This window comes from Trichomycterus rosablanca, chromosome 14 (assembly GCF_030014385.1).
Source record: "Trichomycterus rosablanca isolate fTriRos1 chromosome 14, fTriRos1.hap1, whole genome shotgun sequence".
NCBI lineage: Eukaryota > Metazoa > Chordata > Actinopteri > Siluriformes > Trichomycteridae > Trichomycterus > Trichomycterus rosablanca.
The window spans coordinates 30,296,126-30,305,216 of NC_086001.1; the positions used below are offsets into that span (position 1 = coordinate 30,296,126).

The following is a 9,091-nucleotide window of genomic DNA, read 5'->3' on the forward strand; positions in this document are numbered from 1 at the left end:
ATTATGCACTTTAATTTTGAATGTTACTGTTATATTTGTTTACTGTACAAAAATTGTTTGTTAAAAAGTAATTTGTAAATTTGCACATTGTAATAAAATGTAATTTAAAAAAATCTAATCTCTCTCTCTATACAGGCTCATCCTGGAGGCAAATTGGTGGATAAGTGGGCGGGTCTAAACTGCTGTAGGCTGAATAAACAGAAATAAACTGATGAAGGCTGAACAAACGTACCACAATACAAATAACTATTTCTGTGACAGAATCAAATCCCCTCTGAAACCATCCACACATATCTAAGTTCTGCTGTATTATTCCTCACCATGTGCTGGTTTCACTTTTAAACTTGTGTTTTACAGCTCAGGAGAAATCAGGTGAGAATCAGCTTCTTCAGGAGACTCTAAAACACCTAATGTCTCTTAATGTACTAAACAGCCTAGGAACACCAAACGTCTCTCAGTTATTACTGCTCATAAGCGCTCGCTACTGCTGAAATGACCAACCTGTGGTTCAAAAGGAAAATGCTCATTTTTATAATAAGATTTTTCCTAAAATAGACTTGGGAAGAAAGAAGTTTAAGGTGGAAATGATCACATTTACCATTTTGTAATGCATACAAATGTTCTCTTTTATGTTTTAAAATATTCAGTTTGTCTTTTATTTAATTTAGTTTTAATATCTGAATCCATTTATATGATAAATATTTAAGAAAAGAAGAAATCAGGAAAGGGGGTAAATACTTTTTCACAGCACTGAATAAATGGTGGTTAATAAATTGAAAAAGAAAATCTTCATAAATGTATCACTGCCTCACAGATTCTAAAATCACTCAAACAGTTTAATGTTACACTTTCATGTAAATTTTACATTTAATTTGTTAAATCTGACAGTTTCATTGATCCTATATTAAGATAAAACCCCGGGTAGAGGAGCCGAGTGAACGTGGTCTGAACTCTGTGGAGGAGCTTCATTGTATCAGAGATGCTGTAGAAGGACAGAGTTCCTGCTTCATAATCCACATACACTCCTATTCTAGAGGAACTCAGCATTATGGGAATTACAGTCTTTTTGTTATTGTGCCAGAATGAAAAGCTGGATGGAGAACAGAACAAACTCCAGGACTGAACATTCCATCCAAACACACACTCATCACCACCTCCCTTCCTGCTGATGCTTTTATATGACACTGCTATATCAACCCACTCATCCGCACTCCACTCAACCTCCCAGTAACAGCGTCCACTCACACTCTCTCTACACAGAACCTGAGGCCAAATATTAAATCTATCTGGATGATCAGGATACGACTGTAATGTTTTACTCCAGGTGACCACTTTGTTCTCCTCAGACAGACGGAGGTTTTTATTTACTGTGTTTGGATCCAGTGTGAACTGACAAAAATCTGAAGAGGAAACACAAAATAAACCAATTAACATAGAAGAGAGAGAGAGAGTGTGTGTGTGTGTTTAATTGTGTGCATGTGAGAGTGTGAGTGTGACAAAACACAAATACACAAAAACACAGCACAACCACAAATACAGTACAACATTATTCAACACCAAACACACAGACACTGCAGAGACATATAAAGACACAACACATACACAGACACTACACAATCATACAAACACTACACATACACACACGAGTGCTACACAAACACATGAACACTACACAAACATACATAAACACTACAAACACTACACAAACACACACATACATTACACAAATACTGCACAAACACACAGACACTACTCAAGCACACATGAATACTACACAAACAGTACACAAACCCTACACGTACACACAGACACTACAATCACACACATACATTACACAAACACACAAACGCTTCACAAACACATACAAACCCTACACATACACACAAACACACACATACTGGTACTGGTCATAAAATTAGAATATCATGAAAAAGTTGATTTATTTCAGTAATTCCATTCAAAAAGTGAAACTTGTATATTATATTCATTCATTACTATATTGTTATTTGGGATAAAATAATAATCGATTAATTAATTATATAATTAATAGCCTTTAGAACGGAGCACCACCAGCGATTTTGGATTTAAAGGTTGATCCCTGGGAAACCTCAGTTTTGGACGAATCAGTCTTTTTTTCTCTAATGTAAGTACTTAAAAGGGACTATTTCTCGCATCAAGTAATTAAAAACACCGTGCCAAGTTACATACAATTATAAGGTTTATTAATCGAACAAGAACACTACGAATACAATGCTTATTACTTAAATGGTCTAAGATTCATGCATACATTGTTAGATGGACTATTATGTGAAATCAGGTTGAGATTTACGATGGAATGATGGAAGGAAACCCTTCTAAGATCTAATTAAAGAATATACGAAAATAGTGAAACGAATAAAATATTTGCAGTGAAACCAACCTTTTAACAAGAGCACATAAACCGTGTTACCTGGAGACGTCAGCAGTAGGAGGTAGAAGCGAGAGAGGCCCAGGTTTTAGATCACCTAGCTGTGGTCCTTGTTGACTCTATTTCGGGCTTTTTGGTCCGTAGAATGATGGCCGTCTCTGATGTAGAATGATGTCCGTCTCTTCACCAAAGAATCTCAAACACACACGCGTACAGGGGGTGTTCTTTCTGGCCAACTGATGCACCTTTCCTCGCTTTGTCTCTCAACAGGTCCGGATTCTCCGGTCACCACGTGTTGTGCTATTCCCTTAAAAAGTTGGATTCCTACACGCAGTCAAATAAGGACTTTGTTTGTCCAAACGCGAACTTTTGTTTAACCCAAACTTGCGAATGCTAATGGTTAGCAGGCTTGCTACCATGTGTTCCCTTTTGTTCAAAGGCCTTGTGGCCTTCTAGAACAAACTGGAACTCACTCCATCTTGCTCTTCAACTGCAGTTCTGCCACCTCCAAACTCTGAACTGAAAGCCCACCTTGGGTTTTTTAAACCACTCGACGAAGGGCGGAGTTATCTAAGGCACAGCCAATCAGTTTAAACTTCTCTTTTGAGGTCATGTGGCGACAGGTCTCCTCCCACCATGTACTTTTAACTACTGACAACCAGCAGGTGGCGCTAAGATACAACAATACATGAGTTGATTAAGTTCGTTCACAAATTAAGTTTTGTAAGAGTTAAATCTTTGTGGAAGTTCTTCCAAATCAACTCTTAATAGTAACTAAGATTATAAAAGAAAATCTAAACAGTCATTCATGGATCACACAAGTACAACATACAGAGAGCAATACATATGGAAATTAAAACAGATACAAAACAGATGTTCACATCTTCATATATGATAGCAGTCCTTAGCACTTCTAGGGGATAAAGAGTAAATAGAAACATAAACAAAACTACACAAGGTAATTGTTAAAGGTCCTTTGGTTAGAATTAACTTGTTTTAGTTCATTTTCCATATTGTCCTAGTCCCTGAATTCCAGAGTAGGTGTGTGGGTGTGTGTCAGGACACATACTGTCTCTGGGGTCGTAAAAGTGGATTAGGTGCAGCCAGTGTGGGGGTTAAAAACCAGGTTTCTATCCTTTACAATGCCTGTCCCTGAATGGAATACACATTTTTCAAGTCTTTACCATCCTTAAATGTAAACAATTGGAGTTTAATGGTGGCATCTGGCTGGTCTTGCCGGCACCAAAAGCTCAACTTAATGTCCAGATCTGGTGAAGCCCACAAATTACCTTGGCAACTTTAGAGCTCTGACCAATCATAAATGTCCCTTGGGGGATTAACATGTCCATGCCGAAAGGTTTTAGGGTTCCCTCTGTGGGGTTGTAAACTTGGAGACATTCCAACAGGGGAACGTCATAAACAGTCTTTGAAGATAAACTGTCGCTGGAGATCTCAATATGCAGAGAAACGAGATAAACGTCCAGTTTTAATCCAGTAATAATCCTTTCTATCACGTTTCCGCTACATTACGCACAGACTGATATATTTCAAATGTTTATTTCTTTTAATGTTGATGATTATAACTGACAACTAATGAAAACCCGAAATTCAGTATCTCAGAAAATTAGAATATTGTGACAAGGTACAATATTGAAGACACCTGGTGCCACACTCTAATCAGCTAATTAACTCAAAACACCTGCAAAGGCCTTTAAATGGTCTCTCAGTCTAGTTCTGTAGGCTACACAATCATGGGGAAGACTGCTGACTTGACAGTTGTTCAAAAGACGACCATTGACACCTTGCACAAGGAGGGCAAGACACAAAAGGTCATTGCTAAAGAGGCTGGCTGTTCACAGAGCTCTGTGTCCAAGCACATTAATAGAGAGGCGAAGGGAAGGAAAAGATGTGGTAGAAAAAAGTGTACAAGCAATAGGGATAACTGCACCCTGGAGAGGATTGTGAAACAAAACCCATTCAAAAATGTGTGGGAGATTCACAAAGAGTGGACTGCAGCTGGAGTCAGTGCTTCAAGAACCACCACGCACAGACAAGGGTTTCAGCTGTCGCATTCCTTGTGTCAAGCCACTCTTGAACAAGAGACAGTGTCAGAAGCGTCTCGCCTGGGCTAAAGACAAAAAGGACTGCTGAGTGGTCCAAAGTTATGTTCTCTGATGAAAGTAAATTTTGCATTACCTTTGGAAATCAAGGTCCCAGAGTCTGGAGGAAGAGAGGAGAGGCACAGAATCCACGTTGCTTGAGGTCCAGCGTAAAGTTTCCACAGTCAGTGATGGTTTGGAGTGCCATGTCATCTGCTGGTGTTGGTCCACTGTGTTTTCTGAGGTCCAAGGTCAACGCAGCCGTCTACCAGGAAGTTTTAGAGCACTTCATGCTTCCTGCTGCTGACCAATTTTATGGAAATGCAGATTTCATTTTCCAACAGGACTTGGCACCTGCACACAGTGCCAAAGCTACCAGTACCTGGTTTAAGGACCATGGTATCCCTGTTCTTAATTGGCCAGCAAACTCGCCTGACCTTAACCCCATAGAAAATCTATGGGGTATTGTGAAGAGGAAGATGCGATACGCCAGACCCAGCAATTCAGAAGAGCTGAAGGCCACTATCAGAGCAAACTGGGCTCTCATAACACCTGAGCAGTGCCACAGACTGATGGACTCCATGCCACGCCGCATTGCTGCAGTAATCCAGGCAAAAGGAGCCCCAACTAAGTATTGAGTGCTGTACATGCTCATACTTTTCATGTTCATACTTTTCAGTTGGCCAACATTTCTAAAAATCCTTTTTTTGTATTGGTCTTAAGTAATATTCTAATTTTCTGAGATACTGAATTTGGGGTTTTCATTAGTTGTCAGTTATAATCATCAACATTAAAAGAAATAAACATTTGAAATATATCAGTCTGTGTGTAATGAATGAATATAATATACAAGTTTCACTTTTTGAATGGAATTACTGAAATAAATCAACTTTTTCATGATATTCTAATTTCATGACCAGCACCAGTACATTACACAAACACTGCACAAATACACACAGACACTACACATACACACAAAATCTACTCAAACACACTAAACTGAACACTACACAAACATACATCAACACTCAACAAACACTACATGTACATACAGAGACATCTCACAAACACGACTCATTCACATACAGTACACAGACACACACCAGCAACAAACAATCTAACAACAAACAAACCAATGAAGCTCTTTGAATTGTGTGTGTGTCTGTTAATGTGTGAATGTGTGTAAGAGTGTGTAAGTATGTGTGTGAGTATTTGTGTGTCTGTGTAAATGAGTGTTGGTATATGTTAGCGTGTGTGTGTGTTTCAGTGGTTTCTGTGACTAAATGATTGAGAAAATTTCCTGGATCAAAAATATACAGACAGCAGTTTAAATGATTGTTTTACTTGTTTTAACTTCATGACCTCTGAAGTGTGACAAATATGTAAAAATACAGATAACTGGGGGGGGGGGGTGCAAATACTTTTTTACTGCACTGTGTATGTTTGTGTGCTTGTGAGAAACTTACATTGTAGAAAATCTTCTCTGATTTCAGGTTCAGGAGGTGAAGTAATCCGGACTTTCTTCACTGCAGAAAGAATAACAGTACAATCACTAATCACAGTAAATACATAGTTACACCAGAAACGGTCACATGTATAGCCAGTAAGATGTTTGGCATGTTCTTCAAGTGTTTGTCTAAAGTGACCTTAAATCTGAGTAAATGACCAAGTGTGAGTGTATTTCATTCAGCCCTGGACTCACTGTGACCATGACAAGTACTGGGTTAATGAGTAAATGAATGATGATGTTAGATGTAAAATGTTCATGTTGGTGGATTTGATTGTTTTGTTTGATGTTTGAGTACCAAAGCATTTTGGAGACAATGTTACACTGAGGGCTTGAACTCACCTTCATCTGGTATCTTCTCACACTGCTCTTTCCAGAATTCTTCTACTTTCTCTATCAGCTGAGATACAGACTTTGTAACATCATCAAATGAGAGGAAAGGACTGATTGTGATAGCGGCTGATTCTGCAGATCCAGCAGGAGCCGAGAGAGACTGAAAATTCTACATCCAGACAGATAATGTTCACAGAGAAACAACAAGATGATGATGAATCACAAATGATGGACGACAGACATGAAGCATCAAGTTTCAAAGATTTTGAGTTTAGGGGACGTCAAGTTACAAGGTACCGCTGTAATTTATTACTTGGACTGGTGCAGCAATAATATAATTATGTTTAGTGCTGTTACCTGGAGGAAATGGACGGGATCCGCTGTGTGTGAAAGCTGTTCCAGTTCAGCACCTTTCCTCTTCAGCTCTACAATCTGCTGCTTCACCTGTTTCAGGATATTTTCAGCTCGACTTACTTCTGCTGTCTCTCGATCTCTGATCAGATCTTTTAGCTCACAGCATCTTCTGTTAATTGAGTTGATTAGTTTAGTACAGATCCTCTCAATGTTTTTCACTGCTGTCTGTGCAGAACACTGTTAAAAGATTCAGAAAGAGGAAATGTTTCTCTCTCAGATATTTGTACATCCTTCACATTCATATGTAGCCACTGGCCAGACTAAGACTTTCATCACTCATAGCTTGGTGATGGTGCTAAATGGCTTGATTTGTCCACATGATGCAGTATTTGATACTCTACTTCCCAAATATAAGAAAAAGTTCCAGTGTTCTACCTTATACCTTAAACTTCAGCACTTCTTCAGTGTTCATCATCATTTTAGTTTTTACTTCATTTATCAGCATGTTTTATTTCCTCACATATTTTTGATACAACACACCTGATCCTGTATGTCCTTAATTCAAAATGATATGTGTGGATTAAACCTAATAAACCCTAAAACACCATATATACTGTAAAATGTGCTGGTGGTAGCATACTGTTACAGAAATTCTTTTGAGTATCAGAAAACAGCAACCTGGACAGGACTGGGAAATTCAATTTAGTGATCTTCTCAAGTCTTTACCAGAAATCTTATACAGTATTTTATGTTTAAGCATCTTGATCCAAATCTGATGTTATTAACCTTATAATTATAAGCACAACCTCAAAATTGTTGTACAGCATCTATCGCCAACTAACCAGGGAGAATTTGAAGATTTTTTTTAATTCATGAACAAAAATGCTCCATCATTTACAAAGTTACCTGAGATATAAAATATCTAATTTTTAATGGAGATTGGTTTTATGGAGGAGAGTCGGACTTATCCTGAGAGCTTTTTGTTTATAAAACTTACCTTGTGAGACTTCACAGCGTTTATCAGCTCACAAAGTTCTTTCTCTCTGTTCTGGATTTGCTTCTTAAATTTTCTCTGGAGTAAAACAATAACAAAGTAAAATAATTCAGGATTTACTTGTACTGTGTATGAGCACCACATAAACAACATCAGTGTAAATGCTAATGAGTTGTTACTGCATAATATTTTTACCTGTTTCTCAGTTCTTTCTGCTGCAGCTGATATTGTATCATGTCCTTTATGATTGTCTAGCATACACAAAGTGCAGATACACTGCTGATCAGTATGACAATAAACCTCCAGCAGTTTATTATGTTGAGAGCAGATCTGATCTTGGAGTCGTCTTTTTGGATTTTTAAAAGCAGGAGATTCATAGTGAGGCTGAAGGTGACTTTCACAGAAAGAGGCCAAACACACCAGAAAGGATTTAACAGCTTTAGAATTTCTCTCTTTACAGTAATCACAATCCACATTGTCAGGTCCAAAAGGAAGGGAACCCTGCAATTCTCTCTTCTTCAGGTTCTCTACAACGTTTGCCAGAATAATGTTTTTCCTTACAACAGGTCTTGGAGTGAAAGTTTGTCTACACTGTGGACAGCTGTATGTTCCCTTATCATCCTCCTGATCCCAGCAGTTATTAATACACACCATACAGAAACTGTGTCCACATAGAATAGTTACTGGAACCTTCAGTGTTTCCAGACAGACTGAACAGCTGAACTCACCCCGAGTTACTGAATTTTTTGAATCGGCCATTTTTCTACACAGAAACACCAGTAAACACAGCAAGTTATTTAGAGCAGCTCAGACTCCCTGGTTTAGTTTGTGAGTGTCATGTTCAAAACAAGTGTATTTAAATCAAATCAACAATCTGAACTACATAAAGTAACAATACACAGTAATGTACAGAAGTGTGGAAATGTATAAACTCACCTGCGTTCATCAACTTCAATTATCAACAAAACTACAAACACAGACACGGAACAGATCCGCACTCGAACAGAACAGGTTATACTTATGTACTTTACATAACAGTCACATGACGGGTACCGTCCCAATATAACTTGAAAACACACCTTAAGTGAACTAATTCTAAACTAGCACGCACGTTAACACCCCCAACTTGCTCTCATGTTACATGCATCACATATTTCAACATGTAACATTCCAAAAATACTCTAAACTAAAAATACTCTAAACTTTTGTAACTTCACCTTTGTTGCAGGTTTTGTCATTACATCAGCATCATATTTTCTGTTGAACAAAATAAGTGTTTTACTGTAGTAAGAATGAAAGTATCAGCTGATTTTTGTCTCATTGTGTAGCTTTGATGAAGAAAAAGCCGCTGGGTCAGTGTGTAACAGGAGGTTTGGAGTGAAGGTGGGTGTGTGTGG

The 9,091-nt window shown here is 38.1% G+C and overlaps 1 protein-coding gene across 1 annotated transcript; it reads right to left on the reverse strand.

Annotated features, from left to right (window-relative positions):
- Positions 1-867: 867 nt before the first annotated feature.
- On the reverse strand, positions 868-8,463 carry LOC134326287 (tripartite motif-containing protein 16-like). Its single transcript, XM_063008449.1, has 7 exons — positions 7,874-8,463; positions 7,815-7,819; positions 7,698-7,772; positions 6,704-6,937; positions 6,356-6,515; positions 5,973-6,032; positions 868-1,400 (listed from the first exon to the last, which is right to left on the reverse strand). The coding sequence occupies exons 1-7, from the start codon at positions 8,451-8,453 to the stop codon at positions 868-870; spliced, it is 1,647 nt and encodes a 548-aa protein (XP_062864519.1). The 5' UTR covers positions 8,454-8,463.
- Positions 8,464-9,091: the final 628 nt, after the last annotated feature.

Bases quoted from the DNA above. Each gene is read 5' to 3' on its own strand.
- LOC134326287 (XM_063008449.1), bottom strand. From the start codon at position 8,453: ATGGCCGATTCAAAAAATTCAGTAACTCGGGGTGAGTTCAGCTGTTCA. The intron at 6,033-6,355 runs GTGAGTTCAAGC...TTCTTTCTGCAG, and splicing joins TGAGAAGATACCAGATGAAG to TGAAGAAAGTCCGGATTACT. The intron at 1,401-5,972 runs GTAAGTTTCTCA...TTTCCTCTTCAG, and splicing joins CAGAGAAGATTTTCTACAAT to ATTTTTGTCAGTTCACACTG.